Genomic DNA, 22,770 nt, shown 5'->3' with positions numbered 1-22,770 from the left:
TACTGCTTTATCAGGGTTTAGACATGCTCCCTTTTTGCCCTAAGGAGCTAGTTGCTTTGTCCTGCACATGACAGAGACAAAAAAAAAGAAACAGAAGGATCAAAATATGGTACTTTTCATTTTAGAATTGCTTTCATTCTAATCATAATTCCATGCAAAATGTTACCTATTTTTAATATTGTCATTTGCAAGTCTTTTAATGTTATAGATTAAATTATAGATTAGTTATAGCAATTTCACTTTCAGTCACTGATTACTATCTTTTCCCCCCCAGAAATTTAATTCAGTGGAAGAGATCATTGACTTCTACAAATCCGTTCCCATAACGCTCATTGATGGAAAGGATCAGTCAGGAAACCACAGAGAACAATGCTACCTCACACATCCATTCAAATCATGCTGACGTTTTCTGCCTTATTGTCACTGATTCATCCGTACAGATATAAATAGAACACTTACTGAAATGTCTCAAAAGTCAGATTCGCCTTTTGAACAAGGAGCTCCCCATAACATAATGAAGCATTACAGATCTACTCCAATTTTTGATTGTTGCATTTTCACTTTGAGTATACAAGAATATGTCAACATATTAATTCACAGGAAGGTGTTGAGACCAACTCCTGACACCTTGACAACGACTGACCAATTTGCTTGTCTTGCACTCTATCTTCTAACTTCAGATGAAAATGAAACTTGCCCTTGCTTACCTAAATGTCACTGAAACTCCGCTAAGTAGCAAAACCTAATAAAGTATACCACAGTCATTAAATAAATAATCTTGCTTTTAAAAATACGCATGAAAGACTGCGTGTCAGAGTTCTCACTGTCTAACAATTTCATGTGGTGTGCATATGTTTGCTCAACAACAAGCTGTGCTCAGCTGCCACTGAAGTTAGTGTCAGTTGATGCTTATAGGCACTGGAGATTTTAAAGCTAGCTGTAATCATGTAAATTCTATTATTCAATGAGCACTTACTCTTCAGCTTAAGTAGCAGATATTTGTATGGCATACCTGAGCCTTCAAACACTTACATAGTAGGACCATTATGCAAACAGTCACTTTGAATTCATACCATATGCAAATGTAGAGATAAAAATCTTAAGCAGAAATAGTAGATGTACTTCAAAACCAGCAAGAAAAGATGCTCCAGTGTGTATGAGTAAAGAACATGAGAACGTGATTATTTTTCCAGAAAAAAAAATACAGAAATATTTATTTATACAGTTTGAGTTTTGGAAGCCTAGCTAAATTCTGTATGTATGTGAAGGCAAACTACAATTTCATATGTACATGAAGGAATTTTTCTGCACAGCATGGATAATCTTCCTAACCACACTCAGATGTTTGACTAGGTTATTGTAATACACCAAAAAAGGTGTATTACAATAACCTAGTTACTTTAGAACCTTAGTTAATTTATCCTTATAGAATAGGAACAAGAAGAACAAAACCACTCAAGCCCAAAACCACAACATTCCAACCCAATTTATGACGTACTATGTAGTGGTACAAACTAGCTCTAAAAAAATTTAGCACTTGACTGTTATTTTCTTTCAACTTTTTTATTTCTCAATGCTGAGTCAGAAGGGAAGAAAACATCCACTGTAAATTATTTCTCTCAAACTGATGACACTGTTAAACCTGAAGGAAATTATTCTGACATAATTTTATCTGATAAAAGTAACAAACAGAAGCTGCTAAAAGAGTTTAGCAGAGTTCATAACAAAAAGCATGACATAATCTTCTTTAAGAATTTTGTAACTGCAATACAATTTAACTTACAAAAGGTTTTCATGTTGAAACAAAAAAAAATCTAAATTAAAAACCATAAAAACCCCAAGGCTTAACAATTTAGATAACAGATTATAGCAGTGATGTACAGAGCTTTGCAGATATTTACTAAAGTAAACAGTAAACTTGCTTACAGAAGACAAGCATTACTAGTATACTTAAACCACCCAGAATCCACAAAGCTGAGCAGCAACACTTTCCCCATTCCCCCCAGTACAGCTTTCATGAGCAATGTTCTGATTTTGCCAGTGACAACTCTTACAAAGCAAATTCAAAACTATTTATTTGGTAGCTTCTACAGAAATAAAATTAATTCAACTAGTAACCTGGATTGAAGGAGTTAAAACAAAGGAGGAATGCTAACCATGGGGTTTTTTGTGTTAGCCATTTCAATATTCTTTTTTTATGTTATGCTGTAATTTTAAAATGGAAACTATTTTCATCATTGAAAATGCAAATAGCACTGTAAGGTTTGGCATCAAAGCATATGAAGTGGGGGAAAAAAACCCTCTACTGTACCCATCTAAAAAAATATAATTCCATTTGAATACAAAATGAGAACTGTCATTTCCTTATTATTGACAAAACAGGAAAAACGAAGTTTGTTCTGTGGAATAGTTTAGTCTGATACAAATGATACAAAAATTTTCCATGTGTACACAATGAAAAGATGTGACTTAAAGCACCAACTATCGGAAGGATTTTAACACTGTATTGCAAAATTATGGGAAAGCAGTAAGTGGTTTTGAAAGTAAACCTCAATCAGATGTAGTTTTAAAATATTTACATTCTAATGTAGATATGATAAATATTTTATCAAAACAATGTATAATCTGCTGGAGTATATAAAAAAATATTTCCAGCTAAACTGTTTACAAAAATGCACCTTCAGTTAAAAGAGTTAGGGACTACCAGTTTACCAGAGAAGTCCCAGTTCGAACATAGAACACACATCCAGCATTAGAGTCAGTATTGATTTTCATATTTCTAAAACTGTAACACATTATTTTAATTGTAAGTATGTGCTTCAATATACTTCATTCTATATAATTCTAAAATGATGTAAAATTGACAAGATGAAGAGAAACATCCACAGCTCACATACAGAAACAGTAACTTCAGTGTCATCCATTCCTCTTTTTTACTAAAAAGCTGTAATTTGGCCCTGATTTAAAGAAGTGTTTAAGCAACTGAGCAATGTTTACACTGCACTGAAGTCAGTACGTATCAGACATAATCTGTAACTAGGCACATGCTTGTATGAATTTGAGGCCTACAAAAAATAAATTGTAACAACATCTAAATTCTTAAGTATGATGAAAGATTGCACTGAAAATCTGGTTCAACACTGTCAATGTAAAAGCTGTGCAATGTGGCTTTTCAGTTTGAAAAGTCTTCAACAAACTCCCTAGTAAATAAGCTCACCAACTAGAGTTCTGACCAAATACCAAGTCTGTAAATGCTTCTATCACACACAAGGTGGTACAGTTTATGTTTGGCTAATACTATTTTAGAACAGCCTTGCGGCCATATAGAGAAGTGCTTTTCCCTATCAGCCCAAGCCTGAAGGTATCTCTGGCTTGATGGCACAGAATCCTGACATTGTTCTGCTCCCTCGCATCTACACAATACAGTCTAGGTAGAGCCTCAGTACTAAACAAAATTAAAATTTTTACTGCTATCTGACCTAGCAGGAGTAACTGATTCCATGGATTTTTCATTTACACCCTTGTACCTCCTCTGAAGTCAGCAGAAGTGTTTTCATTTCACTGAAACACAGCACTTGCATTTAAATTTTACTTTTTATGCATAGTGCTTAATTTGCCACTAAAACCTACGACATACACTTGCTGTCCATGGAGGACCAAAGGTGCATTTCCATACAGATGTGCTCGATCTCTGAAACACCATGCTGTAATAAAGCAAACTAAATCCTGTTCAATTTACAAAGATCTCATCATCTAAGATTTTAATCCATACAGACCTAGCACTAACCACATACAGCACAGTATCCTAAGGTAATTAGAAAGATGTTTGCATAGCAAATCTTCTTCAAATTTCTCCTATGGAGCAGATGAAGCTGACCTCCAATACAAATTTCAATCACAAGAGTGCAAAGTGGTGCTTAATCCTCACTGTCAGCTTCTCTATCTCTCTGTACCTCTACTCTCTTCTTCACTTTGCTAACAGCAGAGGACTTTTGGCAAAATAAAGCAGTTATTTCCATCCTCCATTCCAAGCAAGTTAGTGTCACTCATTAAAAGCAAGAGGGGAAACCTCCCCTAGGCTCTCACTTAACGTTTTTTTGCTTGAAGAGAAAGAACATCCCAACCCTTGGTTGCCTCTATTAAGTGTCTCTGTCCATGACTAATCCATTCTTCTTGGTCCATATATACTCTCCCACAAAACCAACACTTAAACAGACATCGAAGTGCTTCAGCTGGCGACGTTTCCACCACTTGGTAGTTGTTTTTGTGGGTCTTTTTTAGCTTCATTTTTAGCATACTCTGCTTTTTTGCTTGGTTCCCTGTCTCAGCATTTTGAAGAGTAAGACGCTTTCGATAACGTTTGACACCAAGACAACTACTTGTCCGTTCTGACAGAACTACTTTCAGGACTTGACCTTTATACTTGTTGATAGTCTTCATGACATTAATTATCTCTGGTGAATCGACATCAGGATGGTTTAGTACCACAACTGGCTGATTACGACGAGGGCATTTTATCAACTGATTTGTTTTCAGAGGAAGAAGTCGAAGACGTCTTGCTGTCAACAGGTATGACATATCAGAATTTGAAGTGGTTTCCAACTGAGCTCTTGTCTTCCTCTTAGGAAGTTCTCTGAAGCTTGTTTGTTTTGCCTTATTTTTGGGACTTTTTGAATAGGGCTTGCTTTGCTTGGTCACATCACTGCTTTTCTGAAATGGTACACCAGTTTGCTTGCTGTTATTTTTAGTACTTGCCTCTCGCTTTGGTCTTTGCCTGAGTGATATAGTTTGCGACTCGGCACTTGGTTCGCTCTGATTAGGCAAACATGGGAAATTACTGCTGAGTGTCTCAGAAACACTGACAGGGACTGGGCGAGGCAGAAACATTTCATTGTGATGCACAGGAGTTGATGTTTCACTCCTGTTTTCTATTCCATATGTGCTTTGACTGCTAGCAGCATTCAGCACTCTCAGCATTGTCCCTTTGGGGATAAACACTGGGGTAGCAACGTGGGAATTTTTAGTTACCCTGTTTTTAGAAGTTCTTGCAAATGTAAAGAGCTGATCTTCACTGTGTTCTTCACTACTAATCACACTTCTTCCACCATGTGCTTCAGACAAAGTTGCAGCTTGTTCCACTTCAGTGGCACAAACAGCTCCCTCACAGCTTGCTGAACTTTCCCGAGGCAAGAGCAACTTTTTACTAGAAGCCTGACACCTCGAGGGCACGGATTTCATGTTAGGTTCAGCAGCAGACATGAGCTGAGCAATCTTTCTACACAGCAATGTTGCTGATTTCTTCCTTTGTGTTGTGTCATCCCATCTGACATCCTCTGGAACATTTTCAGTCCCAGAGCTAAGAGAAAATACAGATGAAATAACAGGTCCTTCAAAAGGACCGCCTTTATTTTCCATCTTCTGTAGTTCAAGTGATTTCAGAAGATGATTACTCTTTTGGCTTATGGTTTCAGTTCTCTTTACTTTGCTCAAGCCAAAAGTTATATCCTCAAAAGCTGGAGTTTTAGTAATGTGAAAGTTTTTTCCTGCTTCAGAAGATGCAATAGATTTTTCTTCAAAACCCTTTCCAGCTAAATGTGCTTCGGTAGAGCTGACTGGTAGACTCCTACGTTCTTTGTCAACCCTCTTCACAGACAATGTATCCTTTTCTTTATGGACAGCAGAAAAATTTTTGCCCTCCTGAGCAGCTTCTACTGAAACATTCTTGGAACTTTTACCTTTGGAAATGGAAGCGTATTTTGGATGGTATGTATCTTCACCTTCTTCAAAACGATACAGATCACTATGCAAGCTATTTTTTCCATCTACTTTCCCCCTTGAGGATTTAAAATCACTTTTTTTTTCAGTACTGTTCATCACCAGAGATGGAGAACAAAGCTCTATAACACCTGAATGGACATCACTACCTTTCACCAAATGAAAGCATAATTTTGATGTGTCTTCCCTCTGTATAGATACAGAGTTATAGCCTGAGAGCTCAGAATCAGAAGAACAAAAACATTCAGAATTCTTGTCATACGTACTATCTAAATTAAGCTGGTTACTAACACTGGATAATTTGTTTACATTCACTTCCATAGCCAGTAACTCATTTTGACACATAGATGTTTTATTTACTTCTGCAGATCGTTCTATACCTTGATTCTCAAATTCCTCTTCTGCACAGTTCACAGGTTTGTAAGTTGCTTCTTTCATAGGAATTAGTTTAAGAACCAGCTGTTGTGCTCCATTCACTATTTTAAGCTCTACTACCTGAGCTAAACAGTTGGAAGGAACTACAAGTTCAGATGGTGCAATTACTGTTAAAGGCATCCCAGGTTGTAAAGGCTCTGTTTTTGGAGAATAAACCTCAACCTCCACACTTTGATTCTCACATACACTCATTTCAGATGGCTCCAATATTGTCTTATCCTGGACGGATGACGTGTTTATGCTACATTCTGCATTTTGAGACAAGCAGACAGTTTTAGTTGCCTTACTTGGAATCTCACAAACCATATTTGATGACAAATTTGAAAGTTCATTTTGGAAAGGAATTTTATTGTATTTCTGCTTTTTACATAAAGTGCTTTGACTCTGTTTCTTTTGCTTGTGGTTCATGAGAGTATTTGACAGCTGTTTTCTGGGTGTTTCATGCACTCTTCTCGTATGTTTAACTATATAGTCATGTCTAACAGCACCATATTCACAATACTCACACTGATATGGAAAAGTTCCAGTGTGTTTCACCAAATGTCTCTGGAATTCTCCTTTGGTGTAGGATACATAACTACAGTGGGAACAAAGAAACTTAATTTCTTCATGTTGCCCTACATGCTTTTTATACTGTAAAGGATCCTTTGTTGAAAATCTGCATTTATCACAGTAGTATTTACCTGGCAGAAAATTTTTTACTTTAAACATTTTCTGGGTTTTACTTGGAGTTTTTCTTTCATGTTTTTCATAGTCTGCAGCATTGGCACCCTCAGGAACAAAATCAAAAGCTGGTGGTTTAATATGACTGCACTTCTTGCAAATGAAATTTTTGTCTTCAGGCCACCCAAGCTTCTTATGCTTCTCTATATCCTGCATTGAAATTTTCTGAACATTTCTGCACTTTATACAGCTTATCAGTGACAACTTATTGTTCTCAGCCTCAGTTCCTTGGTAACAGCAGTTTTGGTCATCTGCCCCTTTTGACAGACTTGTTTTATCATCAGATTGCTTTGGGGATGTAGTTAAAGAATTGTTTTTATCATTAATTTGGCCAGGGTACAATCTTGGTAAAAATTCCCTCATTTTTTTCAACTGCATTTCAGATGAAGCAACTCTGCACCATTTTCATTAAACACAACAGCAACAGACAGAATGTTTTCTTGGTATCAGTCCTGTGTACGTTTCTTGTCAATCAATCATTCAGGCTACCAATCTGCAGAATATAAACTTTGGAAGAAATGATGTTCAAGCAACTGCATCCATATTATATTCCACGTTCTTAGTCGATCAGCTTGCAGCACTAAAGAATAAAAGCAGAACATTAAGTCAATTAAGATTCAATGATCACTGAAATACAATGAACTAATAGCTGAAGCTGAATTACAGAGTGCAAGTCTACTGTTAATATACCACTGTTTGTATTCTGTATATACAACCAATAAGTCTAAAACATACCAAATCAAATAATTCTTTAACATTTGCTCTCATTCAAAACATTCCCATATTTGTATAATTACCTGCTATGCATCAAAACCTGAAGAGTTTATGGTATTTCTCCCATGTCATGAAAAATTTTACACTTAAGAAACATATTCATAAGCCAAATAAGATACTTGATAACAGAAGTGAGCAGCAGAGTATGATTTCAGTTCATATACAGCCCTCAATTCAGGACAAGATATCATGAAACATGCAAGTTCCATTCATACATAAATAGCAGGGAAACAGAATGTGACTACGATGGTTACTAGAAACACAGAAATATTAGTTTGTTTTTAAATAAAAGAATTTTTAAGTTAGCATGGATATTTCTAATATACAGAAGGAAGTTCTTTTCTAATCAGTGCCAATGTTTCAGATCCAGTCTTGAACACTAATTCATAACAAAATGCGATTTATGCTTCACATATTCTCAAAGTAATGAAGTCAAAACAATCTGTGGCTGCAAAATTAATTACTTTTTCTTCTATTAATATTACAGTATAATCACTTCTCTATATGTGGACAAGCATATAAATAATTCACTTCATCCTAATAAAACAGAATGTCAATCAAGCAAAATAAACAATGCAACATAAGGCAGAGGGAGATCAGTAATATCGCTGTAAAACACCAAATTAACACATGTAATGTGTTTGGCACACAAGTTCCAGCACTCTGTCTCTCTACTATATTTAACAGGAAGAAGATCTCAGCCTTTAAGCTTTTGGCAAGACTATGAGACCACTATTATTTGGAAAATAAACAATCAAATTAGGCTTTTGAGGCATACATGAAGTCCAATCAACACCTTTCTTATTCTAGCATCATTAGTTGTAGACATACTGTTGCACACACTTGCAATCACAGACTCAATTGCATGAGGTTACTTCTGTTTTCCAATACACCCTGCAAAAGGCTTCTGTTTCTGAAATCCAGATCCTCACCAAGTCTACCTGCAGAGATCAAGGCCTGATTTGGACTCCAAAACCACAGTGCTGAGTTCACTTAAGCAGCTTCCCATAACAATAATCATATGATAACTGAGAAATTAAACTAAGGTACTGGAAAGACATTGAGGTGCCTGAGTGAGTCCAAAGAAGGACAAAAGAGCTGGTGAAAGGTCTAGAGAGTAAATCTTACAAGGAGTGGTTGAGGGAGCTGGGGGTGTTGAAAAGGAGGCTCAGGGGAGACCATATTGCTCTCTGTAACTACCTGGAAGGGGGTTTTGCCAGATGGGTGTCAGCCTCTTCTCCCAGGTAACAAGTAACAGGAAGAGAGGAAATTGCCTCAAGTTGCACCAGAGCATGTTTAGATTGAATATTAAGAAAAATTTTTCATTGAAAGGGTTGTTAATAATTGGAACAGGTTACCTATGGAAGTGGTGGAGTTACCTCCTGGGGACTGAGTTAACATCCCTGGGGATATTAAAGACATGTAAACTGAGTACTCAAGGATATGGTTTCGTGGTTAGCTTGTCAGTGCTGGGTTACAGGTTGGACTTGATGATATTGTAGGTCTTTTCCAGCCTAAATAATTCTGTGATCTCCCCAGTCACTTGACAGGACTAAATATCTCATCTAAGAAGGTTTTCCTGCATCTTATGTGCTCACAACCCAGAAAGAAACCATACTACTGCATCAAAAGCAGCGTAGCCAGCACACTGAGGGAGGCAATTCTCCTACTCTGCTCTCATGAGACCCCACCTGGACTGCAGCTGCATCCAGCTTTGGGGCCCCCAACACAAGGAAGATGCTCAGTGCCTCTCCTCTGGATCCATTCAAAGCTTATCACAGGGCTGAAGCACTTCTCCCATGAGGACAGGCTGAGAGAGTTGGGGTTGTTCAGCATAAAGAGGTGGCTTCACAGAGACCTTATAGCACCTTCAAGTACTGAAAGGGGGCTTTCAAGAAGGCGAGAGAGAGACTTTTCATAAGGGCATGCAGTGGTACGACAAGGGGGAATGCTTCAAGCTGAAGAAAGGTAGATTTAAATTAGATATTAGGAAGAAATTCATTACTGTAAGGACAGTGAGGCACTGGAACAGGCTGTGCAGAGAAGCTGTGGATGCCCCATCCCTGGCAGTGTTCAAGGCCAGGCTGGATGGAGCCCTGAGCAATCTGGTGTAGTGGAAAGCATTCTTTCTCATGGCAGGAGCTTGAACTAGGTCTCTTCCAACACAAACCACTCAGTGATTCCACCATCTTCCTTGTACTCCATCAATCTCCACGACTGCTATATCAATGCTGCCCTAAAGATAGGGCTCTTCGAAGTGCTCTAATGTAACCACAAACATCAGTAAAAGTTAGCTAGGAAACTAGTTAGGGACAACAGAACAAGCTTCTCACTCTTAAACAGATGGATGGGTGTACACTAAAATGCCTTAGTGGGTAGTTCTAGAATTGTATTAATCTCATCTCATTGCAATGCAGACAGCTGTGAAAATATACACAATTTGAAAAACAAATCAATGGCAGCGTTGCAGGAAAGAAGAAAGTATACATGACTGCTGTATCATGATCTGGAGAATTTTCTTCAAGCAATTCTAATGTGGATGACATTATGTGCTCTATCACCTGGATTTTAAAGAAGACTGAAAAGCAAAATGTTTGCAGTAATTCAGACGGAACATCCTTCCCTGGATATTACCACTTTCTAGACTTAAGACTAACCCGCTGACACGCAAGTGTGGTGGTAGGCCTATGTTCAGGACATCCAGTGTTTTGTTTCAGGAGAAAAATGGTAAGAGATCTTGATAAGCTCAAGATCCAGACCAAAGATGCTTTATGCATTTCTATACAGTTTTAAGAAAGAAGTAACATGGCATCTGAAAGGAAATGGGGAAGCTATATCAGTATTTGCCTTTTTCTGCTGTTAACATCTATCCATTAATACTGAAACTGCCCTCCATGTGAACTAACTGAAAACTAAGTATAGAGAATTTATGCCATCAACATCCTTGACCACAAAAATAAAGTATAAACCCAGAGAATTTTCTTGTTTTTAAACCTCTGTGGATTTCACTTTATGGGAGAACATAAAAAATAATCCACAACCTTTAAAGAGCAAGAAAGCAAAAGAAACACAGTCCAACATTTTCAGAACACTTCAATTTAACAGTTCTGGGCTTCTCAGTCCAAGACTATGCCAGAAAAATTTAACAGAGGTAATTTGAAGAACAAGCTAGTAATCCAAATTTTTCTAATTCAAACAGCTATATGTAGGAAAGTCTGTCGTGGTTTAAGCCCAAAACCATGTTCTCATGCAGACGTGTGACAAATACTGTGTTGCCAGAATGCAGGTTTCAAGCGTTGGTGTGCCTGCATTCCGTATGTAGCCAGGTTGATCCCAGGCAGCAGACAAGCAGCCACAGAGCCGCTTCCTGCTGTCCCAGCCTCCCTTCCCTCAGCAGCAAGGACAGTAAAGGAGAGAAGAAGCACAGGAAAGTTTATGGGTCAGGACAAAGGCAGTTTAACAGAAGGAATGAAGCAGGGAGGTGACATAAGGGAAACCACTCACCACCTTCCACGAGCAAACCAATGCCCAGCCAGTCTCTGAGCAGCAGGCACCCTGGAAGGCAACCCCCCTCTGCTTCCAGTTTTCATGGCTGAGCACAACACTGCATGATGTGGACCATCCCCAGACCAATTCTGGGCAGCTGTCCCAGCTTTGTGCCCTCCCAATCTCTTGCCCACGCCATGTCTACTCAATAGAGTGAGGGGGGAAGAAAACCTTGACGTTGTCATTGTTCAGCAACAACCAAAACACCAGTGTGTTATCAAGACTGTTTTAGCCACAGATCCAAAACACAGCACTGTACAGGCTGCTTTCAAGAAATTTAACTCCATCCCAGCCAGACCCAGTAAGAGGTAAAAAAAAGAAGTGAATAACCAGCAGATGTCGAAGTAACATCTCTGCTGTCTTCCTAGCTACTTTTCCAGCATGTACCCTGAACACTGACCAGTTAATAACAAAGGTTTTGATACAAACAACTCCAATTTACACTTATGTTGGATAAAACAAGCCCAAAATTACATTGTAATTTCATGCCTGTATTAAAAATACATATTTTTTTCTTGTTATTTCAGAAAGTAAAGATCATCAATGTACACAGGGAGGTGAACATTACATACATTCACTCCATACCACTGGGGAAGGTGGGGAGGGGGAGGAATTCCCCTAAAGATTTGTTTTGGTATTTGAAGGATTGGCAGAAACATGCTTCAGAAGATTTAATTAAAAGATAGTTGATTTTCGAGTTATAATCATAAGCAGTGCACACAGGCCAACCCAAAGATATCATTAAATGAAGACCTCGAAATCTACAAAGAGTCTCAATGGCAAACGCAGGAATGGGATGGATGAAAAATGAAATAAGAGACACTAAAAGTATCAAATTCAAGTTACTGTCTTCACAGGAATTAATTCAGAAAAAAAAAAATATTACGAAATACAACAAAGTACCCAAATTAGGAAACATTAAAAAAAATTAGAGACCCTAGTTTGGAGAGGAAAAAAAAAAACACATGGAAAAAAGACATCACAAGAAAGATAAACCAAATTTTCCCATTCACTCCTACCAAACACCTGCAATTCAGCAACATTAAAAGGTCGTGCATTCAACGAAGCAAACACTTCTGCCTTTCACAAAACAGCATCATATCTTGAACTTTGCTGCTCAAGACACAAGAGATTAACAGAATCACAGAAATTAAATGGCATTTCAAACTCTGGATATCCCAGGTACATAAAGGTTAAAAAAGAAAGATCCATCAAAACAAAGGAAAATAGGATGAAACATCCTCTGCAGCCTGACTATGGCAAATTCAACCAGCACAAGGGTTTATGCAGGTTACAAACCACTGATGTGGCCACTGTCAGACTGGAAATTTCTATTTACTTCAAATACATCGAAAATTTGTTCATCATTTCAAAGAAGAATATGTACATTCCAGGGCTTCAGTTTCCTTTAGTTCAAACTACATGCTGGTATCAATGCAAAGGGTGTGATGAGCAGGATGCATTTAGCCTATGTGATCAAATAAATGAGCCCTTACTTCAGCAAAGCACACACACACAAAGATCACAGACTGCAGCCAATAATCAGGGTGTGCTTTGGTACTGAAAAGCCCATATAAGTCATCCCTAAGAAAAAGAAGTTTAAGCAGAATTGGAAAACACTGTGCATCACAGCATCAGGAGGATGCAGTGTATAAAATTTGAGCCATTGTGAAAAATTTCAATCTCTATGCATGCTTAGAATTGCCTGTATTTTGCCATTTATATATATATATATATATATATATATATATATACACACACTGGCTGTTTAACATCAACTATCTCTGTTCAGCAGAGTTAACTGTTCTACTGACCCAACTACATGACTGCCAATTACCAGTCACTGATTTTAGGCCTAATGACTGGGAGAGAGCCAAAGTGCTTCACTCAATTATTACATATTGCATTAATTAAAATAATTAATTTTGTATTAAAAACAAACAATTCAAATGCACCAAAGAAATTTCGTCTACAAGTATTTCTTCTTAAAAAGCCATTTTGTCTCACAATAACAGCTAATCACACAGTCATTACATTTCTTGGTTTTTAGCTGAAATTCACATGAGGTTTTTCAAAGCAAAATGAATGAGGAATGACAATGCAGACAATTAAGAAGAGCAAGGACCATGCACCAAGTTGTTAAGAGCTCATTTTTATTAAAAAATATACAGTTTTTACACTCTATAGAAAAAAACATTTACATTTAAAATGTTTATTACTTACAAAGTCATGCAAAACACCGATTGAAAGGAAATCACTATTTTTTGAATGCATAAGTGGCAGATTGTCCAATCTACTAACGTTTTTTGGCATTGTATGGATGCAGGTACATGTATGTACCATGCAGCATTCTACTGAAATGGAGGTCTGCTTCCCTGCGGCTCTAGGAACAAGGCCTAGCTTTATTTGTATCTGAAAGATACACATTTCTGTCATATCATTCAACTGCTTGGTGGTCTTCCTGCAATAAGCTAAACAAGGCATTACCAAATAACTACTGTATCAAAAGCAGTATTCTAGACTGCTCAGAGACATTTATAGAGTTGTTTATCATTATATATATGATCAATTTTTTTTTAATCGTGGTGTTCATTTCATCATTTCACACAATTTACAACGATTTTCAAAGTCTTCCTGCATAACCAGAGCATACTGACTAGTACAAAGCATTACCCTACTGTTGAGTTCTAAGGCCTGTAGGAAATACAGCAAGGAAGTATGGCACTGAAGAAAATGGGAGAAGAGAGGGAAGAGTCCCATTAAAAGCACATATCCCTCCATGCCCAGATCTCAAAGCACTCGTGTAGATGTTAAAATTGATTTCCACAGATTTCATTCCTGCTAAAATTAGCCACCTACTGCTTGTACGTGCAAGAAAAGAGCCTTGACTGTAACCACCTACTGCAGTAACAATGCACAACAGACTGCTAGAAAAATCCTGTAAAACACCATTAGTCTTCTTAACCATAAAGCAGACTTTTAAAATTAAATGTGCATTGCAGGACATTTTGGCTACATCTACGTTAACACTGGATTATTTATTTAGAAGAAAATCGGTTTATCCGTCTAAATTACTTAAAGTGTCCAATGTAACACTTTTCAATGATAGACTGTCTTGCAACAAAATTCAATATGGGATTCAATTAAGCCAATCTTATGCCCAAACACTCAAAAGAACCTTATCTGCACACAAAACACAGGATGTTCTGTTTTGCTCATGAACACATTTACTAACCCGACAGCTCCTTTTCTTCAGGATGACCAAGACGACAAACCTGGACAACAGCTTTAGTCCACACGACTCCAAAGCGGCCTGATGGCGTCCACGAGACAGCAAGCACCAAAACCCTCCTTTTCTTGGGCATCCGGGCCACCCACGCATCAGCGCTGCCGCCTCTCCGCGGAAGGGCGGCCTCCCTCGGCCGCTGGCTGCCCGTGCGCGGGCCCGAGCGCGGCGCCGCGGGGGATGCGGTGCGGTGCGGGGCGGGCGCTGCGCGGGCCGCGCACCCTCCGCCCGCCGCCGCCGCGCACTGCCGCCGCCGGCCCGCAGGGGGCAGCACCGCGCGCCGCGCCCGCTGCGGCCCCGCGCGGGCGCCCGCGGAGGGCAGCGGGAGCCGCGGGCCCGGGACTTACCTGGCTCGCAGCGGGACGAGGGGGATGCAGGAAGGGCAGCGTCCCTCGGCGCTGACCCCGCCAGCCGCCGCCGCGCCCGTTGTCTCCGGACACAGGAGGAACGCAGCGCCGCCCCGCGTCCTGCGCGGCCGCTGCCGCCCCGCCCTGCGGCGCTCATTCCGGCAGGGAGGGCGAGCGAGCCCCCCGCCGCCGGCCCGGCCCGGCCCCCGGCCGCGCGGCGGCGGAACTGACCTCAGCGCGCCCCGCCCGCCGCGCGTAGAGCTCTACCGAGCCCCGGCACCTGCCCGCCGCCCGGAGCCCTGCGGCGCCGGCGCTGCCCCGCGCCGCGGGCCGCGGAGAACAGAGCCGGGACGGCCCCGGGCTGCGCCGGATGAGGAGCTGCGAAGTCGGGCCGGCGCCCGCCGGCCGTCCCTCCACGCTGACACAACAGGCCAAAGGATGCGCTGTTGTTCCCAATAACCTCTCTACATCCCCTCCCATTCCATTGTGTTTTGCTAGGGTATGGTGTGGGCACTCGTTTCACGGGCACCACTCGATAAAGTACTACAGTGATGTAGTTGTGTGTTTTTATATCCTTTCTATGAAATCCCGATGTCTTTTGAAATAAAGTGTTTTTAGCAAAATTTGAAGAGAGAAAAAGAGGATTTAACTGACTGCATATTGCCCTATAAAGTACCTTTGATGTCACTGCATTATCAAATCGTTCCACTTTAAAAACAAACCATATCCAACACAGGGGCCGAAGTCTTGTCAGATGAGGTCTTTGAAATGAAGTTTTCTCGTACATGTCTTCAAAGTTGAGCTCTGTTGCCGTGACACATTTTCCGATCTGTTCTCTACTGGAATTATTTGAGAGTGCTTGATTTTGTCTAGGCATGGACATACATCCTCAGGGATCTTGGATTTTGGGATAGGCTCTTCAGGTCACAAAAAAAGAAAAGGGAAAGCTATATACAGGGAAGTCTTGGGAGATAGAATCCTCTCAATTATAATTTCTTAGTTCCAAAATAAGATCTTGCCTTCAAGAGTCTGTTACATCTTTTGATTAACAGTGTAAGAAAGCATTCTTAATGGCGGTTTGGAGCACTGTAGTTTACTGAATATCTTTAAACTTGTGAAGAAAGTTTTCTGGCTGATAGAGCCTGTTGGGATTTCTAGAAGGTTTTTGACAACAACTGTCAAAGAAACAGAACTGTAATGGCGTAAGACCAAGTGTCTTGGCATGAATAGCTGGTTAAAGGTGGATTGAGTGTGTGGTCCTTGTAGCACAGAGATGACAGGTGCACTGCTGGATCAATGTATGCTTGGACCTGCTCAACATACAAGTGACTTGAAAAGGGAGCTGGGCACTCAGGTGACAGACTTCTGATCATACCAAGCTATTGAGGTACCTGAGGACAAACCCCCCCCTAAAGATCTAGGAAGGACATTATGCAGCTGAATAACTAGACAGTAAAATGGCAGATTAGATTTTAGATAGGTAAAGGTGATGCACAGTGAAGAAAAACATCCTGACTTCAAATAAAAAATCAACTCTAAGCTAACTAGTACTGTACAGGAGCAAAATCTTGGCCTTAGAAAAAGTTTTTGTGAAAATCTCACTTCATTGTTTAATCAAGTTGATAAAAATAAGCCTTATGCTGAGATTTGGAAAAAAGCAGAGAATAAAGCAGTTAAATGCTGTCGTGTAAATTCATGATTTAACACATTTTAAAAGCTCTTTGAATTTTAAATTCCCTCAGCTCAGGCAAGACAGAATAGTAGTGGAAAAGGTTCAGTGAAAGGTTAAAAGGATGATCAAAGATACTTTACCCTCAACTTCATGAAAGGAACAGCTAAGGAAGCTTCTATCTGAAGAAAAAAAAAAGGAAAAAAGATGACTATTAATAAAACAAAGGGCTAAAATCATAAGTTATCATTGTAATTTTGAGCAGTTACAGAGTTACATTTGTCAGTTTTGTGTGTGGATCCCATGAAAGCCACCAGGGAGAATTTGCAATTACTGACTGGTGTCAGCTATTCTGCAAAGGTGATTATGTAGGGTCATGAAAGTTTACTTCCATAACTGTTAAATCAGTCAGTCTTTGTATTATGAGCATGTATTCACTTCGTTACCATGCATTAGTTCACAGAATACATTGAAATGGAATGAGATAGTGGAATTTTAGTGGAGACTTGAGTTTGTTCATACTCAAGTAAAACAAACTAAAGGACAGCCTAGCCCTGGAAATAAGGACTTTCCTTCTTGGAAGCATAGAACTGTCCATGAAAGATAAAAGACACCCATGGACAATTGAGATAAAGCCAGAATTCTAGTCACTCTAATATGTCTTTGAACCCCCTTCCAGTGTTATCTGGCAAAACTGACCCCAGGGACATCTGGATCAATAGACAAGCTTCAAGAATGCTGCAGAAATACAGTTGCCTGGAAAAATTTTACAGTTACTAGAAATCAGTAGTGTGGGTCTTAGTTATTAGTGAAATCATGTTCTACTGGAGTGGTTGAAGGGTATAAGAACCCTGTGTAAAACCACACTCAGGGTGACCCGGTTTGGCTGGGACACCTCATGCACATGAATAAATATTTACTCTTGTAATTCTATACTTTGTTTCCTGGCCTCTCTTGGTCAGCACCAATTGTTGCAAATCTTTATAAAAGTGAACTACACTTAGCAGATTGTTTTTTTCAAAACCAGAAAAATTAGGAACATTATAATACAAAATTATAATATTTTACACAATAATTCAATAAATAGTTTGCTAGCCAACAGGTTTTCTCACCTCATCTGTCTGTATCTGGGAAAGTCCAGACTGCAATAAATATACTTCATATCAGTAAAATGGAATTAGTTATCTGATACTCAACACTGATTAAGCATTTTTACCTCTCTTTCTTAGATATGCGTAGCTTGCTAGCTCTGAGGTTAGAATGACAATTTCCTCTAACAAATGCTAATAGAATATTCAGTATTTAAATAAGGCCAAACAATGTCATCCAGAAAAAAACTTGTTATGGAATGCTTGAGAGACAATTTGCATCTTCCTCAGTGTTTTACAGCTACATAAATTCAGTCCCTCCCCTGCATTTTCCAACTTCTCGTTCAAAGCGACTCGATTTCCCATCCGTGTCGCATGAACGCTCTCTTCTTTGCAGACACCAGTCGGACCCGATCAGATCGGATCCGATCCGATCACAGTGCCTCTTTCTCACTTAGGCTCCAGCCCTGAACGGCCTTAGAACACCAAACAGGGAGTAATTCCCTGCAGTTTCTGCCTTATCTGTCCCCTTTGCAAGCCATCTTTGGTGACCTCCGAATTCCCAGCTCTTGCCTGGTCTTTTGTTCCTTCTCAGTTTGTCCTGAGATTCAGCCACCTGCAGTGCTGGTTAGGCATTTGTGAGAGCTTTCCTGCTGAGGCTCCCAAAGGGAGGACCGGCACTTGGAAATGCCAAGGCTTGTTACCCAAGTAGGAAACGCTGATAGCAGTGCTGCTAAATGACAAACAAAAGCAGCATACAAGCAAGAAGCCTCTTTAACTTCCTGCATCCTTTGCAGCACTGCTGTCCATGAAATTGGTCCTGTCACCAGGAATTCACCACAGCTCCTCAGCTGCCTCTACTTGTCCTGTTGCCATCCTGCATTCCTTTCCATCCCCTAACAAAATTATCTGATATGTTATGCTGATTATTGCTTGTGGATCCTTGAGAACCACAGGTAGACAGAATCACATAATCACAGAATGGGTGAGATTGGGAGGGACCACACTGGGTCATCTGGTCCAACCTCCGTGCTCAAGCAGGGCCATCCCAGAGCACATGGCACAGGGTCATGTCCAGATGGTTCTTGAAGATCTCCAATGAGGGAGACTCCACAATCTCTCTGTTCCAGAATCTGTTCCAGTGCTCAGTCATCTGCACAGTAAAGAAGTTATTCCTCAATATTCAGGTGCAATTTCCTGTGCATCAATTTTTCTCCATTGCTTCTTGTCCTGTTGCTTGGCCCTACTGGGAAGGGCCTGGTTCCATCCTCTTCATGAAGCCTCCCTTCAGATACTTACAGATATTGGTGAGGTCTCTTGTCAGTTTTCTCTGCTTGAGACTGAACAAGCCCAGCCCCTTCAGCTTTGAAGCTCAACTACAAAACTATAAAACAGCTGTGTTTAGAGAAGGTTCACAAAAAAAAAAAAGAAAATAAAGAGGATGAGTAAACGAGCTACAAGATGAATCAAGTGCTCTAGGTGCTTCTCTTGGAACAGTTTTGCTTTGTGTGTTATTAAATTCACAAGCCCTTCTGTCACTAAAAATGTTGGCATATATCAAACTCTCTAACACTATTTTTAGTAGTAGATTGTAAGCACTACTTTATTAAAGCACTGGATGCATGCCAGCTCTTTCCCTGAGCATGCATAAGCACTTTCAAGTCTTTTCGCCTTTTGTACATTTTAGCAAACAAAGAAATTAATGTTCATTGGCTGTAATTTATATAATTCTCTTCATTAATTATTATTCTGTCTTCTATTAGTTGTTGATTGATTTGTTTCTTCTCATGCTAATTAGCCCATATTTTCAGGTTTTTTATTATCTTTTCTCCAGGTAAAGAGGGTTTCAATACAATTGCTGAATTGCCTTTGTTAGTTTCATCTTTATCTCAGGGTTCTGCAAAATGTCCTTGTGGTTTATCAATTCTGCATTCCTAGTGTCCAGTTTCAGCAATATATCTCTTGCCCAGGTCTGAGATCACTGAAGCATATCAAGGTTGATTACAGTTGTTTTAGTGAAACTTAAGGTTTCAGTAATTTTTCCAGACCACGTTCCCACTAGAGCAGCTAGTGGCAAACCTTGTTGTGGGAATCAATGCATAGAGGTAACCAGGGTGATCACCAAGCCCCAAGCTGAAGTGTAAAGAGTGGATTTATTTCATTACCTCACTAGCAACACTGGGTGGTAGGGACACAGGCTTTGTCAGGCTTAGTTCATCCTAGGAAATGGAGGCACATGGGGACAGGGGCTCTGTCAGGCTTAGTTCGTCCTAGGAAAGAGAGGCACATGAGGACACAGGCTCTGTCAGACTCAGTTCAGCCTAGCAGGCCATGAGGACAGGCAGGGGCTCACTGCCTGCCCCGGGGTATCAAAGGGCTTCACACATGCACAGTTCATCCCGAGGCTGTGCTTCCATGATCTCTCCCACTTCCAGCAGGAGGCTCAAGTATGTGTATGAGTGTGTTATCCCTACACAGCACCCCTGCTTCCTCAAAACACGTAAATAACGCTAGGCATAATAAATGTAGTTTTCCCCCACTGACATCCTGAGCAGAACTATTCTCTCCTCACCAAATCTGCCAGTTTTAACCCCTTCCTCCCAGCTTTTGCTAAATGCTGGCTACAGTGGCATACACACTGTGAAAATGAGACTTCTTATGATTCATTGGAACAATTAATTATAAAAATGAATTTAAACAATTGGAAAAATTATTAGGAAAGTTATATAGTTTCCAACACACTCCCCAGAAAAGTAAAAAAGCATTGCTGGAAAACCAGCGGTGATAACTCAAGTTGAAAATTAAGAAGGGCAGTTTTTGAGACAAACAGAATTTCTCTCTGAGCTCTTGCATTACCTTCACATAACAACTTCTCCTGTCCCCTTTCAGGACACTGATAAAACTGCAGCCAAGTGGATATAGTTTATTCATTCTATAGGTTGCAACAATGCAGTAGTACAGTCTACTAAACTCAGGGAATGCACTTTGTACAGCTAAACTTTGTTGAGTGGAACATTTTGGCTTCCACGGTAAAAAAATACTACTTTGTAAGCATTCAGAGCACTTAAAAAAGAGAAATACCATGTTTATTTTCCAAAACGTGTACACAATGACAGTAGTCAGGATTTCAAACAGCAAGAGCAGAAGTCTCAGTTCTGAGTTTCCCAACACCACATATTGCAAGCTTGGACTTTGAAGGAACCAGCTGAGTTGTTGCTTTTCGTTTCTGTGGCTGTTCTTGGTGCTATTTGATATGTTCCCTCTTCAAGTGTCTGAGCAAAGTGCGTACAACATATGATGCATTCTAGAGGTTTCTTTAGACACAGGTTGCTGCTGGTGAGCAGATCTCTTCCTCTTGCCGCTGTGCTGGATCGGAGGGCATGCGGGCCATGGCGGAGGGTCCCGAGGAGGTTTCGCACGGCAATGTTCGTTCTTTTGTGCTGACAAATACATTTGCGATATTCGGCGGTGCTCGTTCTTTTGTGCTGACGAATACATTGGCGATATTCGGCGGTGCTCGTTCTTTTGTGCTGACAAATACATTGGCGATATTCGGTGGTGCTCGTTCTTTTGTGCTGACAAATACATTGGCGATATTCGGCGGTGCTCGTTCTTTTGTGCTGACAAATACATTGGCGATATTCGACGATGCTCCGATGCTCGTTCTTTTGTGATGACAAATACATTTGCGATATTCGGCAGTGCTCGTTCTTTTGTGCTGACGAATACATTGACGATATTCGGTGGTGTTCGTTCTTTTGTGCTGACAAATACATTTGCGATATTCGGCGATGCTCGTTCTTTTGTGCTGACAAATACATTTGCGATATTCGGCGGTGCTCGTTCTTTTGTGCTGACGAATACATTTGCGATATTTGGTGGTGCTCGTTCTTTTGTGCTGATGAATACATTTGCGATATTCGGCGGTGCTCGTTCTTTTGTGCTGACGAATACATTGGCGATATTCGGCGGTGTTTGTTCTTTTGTGCTGACAAATACATTTGCGATATTCAGCGGTGCTCCGATGCTCGTTCTTTTGTGCTGACAAATACATTGGCGATATTCGGCGATGCTCGTTTTTTTGTGCTGACGAATACATTGGCGATATTCGGTGGTGCTCGTTCTTTTGTGCTGACAAATACATTGGCGATATTCGGTGATGCTCCGATGCTCGTTCTTTTGTGCTGACAAATACATTGGCGATATTCGACGATGCTCCGATGCTCGTTCTTTTGTGCTGACAAATACATTGGCGATATTCGGCGATGCTCCGATGCTCGTTCTTTTGTGCTGACAAATACATTGGCGATATTCGGCGATGCTCCGATGCTCGTTTTTTGTGCTGACAAATACATTGGCGATATTCGGCGATGCTCGTTTTTTTGTGCTGACGAATACATTGGCGATATTCGGCGGTGTTCGTTCTTTTGTGCTGACAAATACATTTGCGATATTCAGCGGTGCTCCGATGCTCGTTCTTTTGTGCTGATAAATACATTGGCGATATTCGGCGATGCTCGTTCTTTTGTGCTGACGAATACATTGGCGATATTCGGTGGTGCTCGTTCTTTTGTGCTGACAAATACATTGGCGATATTCGGCGATGCTCCAATGCTCGTTCTTTTGTGCTGACAAATACATTGGCGATATTCGACGATGCTCTGATGCTCGTTCTTTTGTGCTGACAAATACATTTGCGATATTCAGCGGTGCTCGTTCTTTTGTGCTGACAAATACATTGGCGATATTCGGTGGTGCTCGTTCTTTTGTGCTGACAAATACATTGGCGATATTCGGCGATGCTCCGATGCTCGTTCTTTTGTGCTGACAAATACATTGGCGATATTCGGCGGTGCTCGTTCTTTTGTGCTGACAAATACATTGGCGATATTCGGCGATGCTCCGATGCTCGTTTTTTGTGCTGACAAATACATTGGCGATATTCGGTGGTGCTCGTTCTTTTGTGCTGACGAATACATTGGCGATATTCGGCGGTGCTCGTTCTTTTGTGCTGACAAATACATTGGCGATATTCGGCGGTGCTCGTTCTTTTGTGCTGACAAATACATTGGCGATATTCGGCGGTGCTCGTTCGCGCGGCCTGGCCATGCGGGCTCGGCTCGCGGA

At 40.4% G+C, this 22,770-nt stretch overlaps 2 protein-coding genes across 5 annotated transcripts in view; one reads left to right on the top strand and one right to left on the bottom strand.

Annotated features, from left to right (window-relative positions):
- CLNK (cytokine dependent hematopoietic cell linker) overlaps positions 1 to 2,284 on the top strand; it is a 28,427-nt gene extending 26,143 nt beyond the window's left edge. Inside the window, exon 15 of the mRNA XM_068188690.1 lies at positions 275 to 2,284. Coding sequence (XP_068044791.1) covers positions 275 to 403 — 129 coding nt within the window. The 3' untranslated portion in view covers positions 404 to 2,284. The remainder of the gene's footprint in view (positions 1 to 274) is intronic.
- Positions 1,545 to 15,097, bottom strand: ZNF518B (zinc finger protein 518B). Of its 4 annotated transcripts, none has more exons than XM_068188687.1 (2): positions 14,887 to 15,097; positions 1,545 to 7,513 (listed from the first exon to the last, which is right to left on the bottom strand). In XM_068188687.1, the coding sequence occupies exon 2, from the start codon at positions 7,309 to 7,311 to the stop codon at positions 4,087 to 4,089; it is 3,225 nt and encodes a 1,074-aa protein (XP_068044788.1). In that variant the 5' UTR covers positions 7,312 to 7,513; positions 14,887 to 15,097; the 3' UTR covers positions 1,545 to 4,086. The 4 variants fall into 4 exon arrangements, with proteins under 4 accessions (XP_068044788.1, XP_068044787.1, XP_068044790.1 ...); XM_068188686.1 differs by lacking the exon at positions 14,887 to 15,097 and adding an exon at positions 14,489 to 14,657; XM_068188689.1 differs by lacking the exon at positions 14,887 to 15,097 and adding an exon at positions 14,529 to 14,548.
- Positions 15,098 to 22,770: the final 7,673 nt, after the last annotated feature.

Source organism: Anomalospiza imberbis, chromosome 4, assembly GCF_031753505.1.
Source record: "Anomalospiza imberbis isolate Cuckoo-Finch-1a 21T00152 chromosome 4, ASM3175350v1, whole genome shotgun sequence".
In the NCBI taxonomy this organism is placed as follows: Eukaryota; Metazoa; Chordata; class Aves; order Passeriformes; family Viduidae; genus Anomalospiza; species Anomalospiza imberbis.
This window is presented reverse-complemented; position numbering and strand designations above follow the sequence as displayed.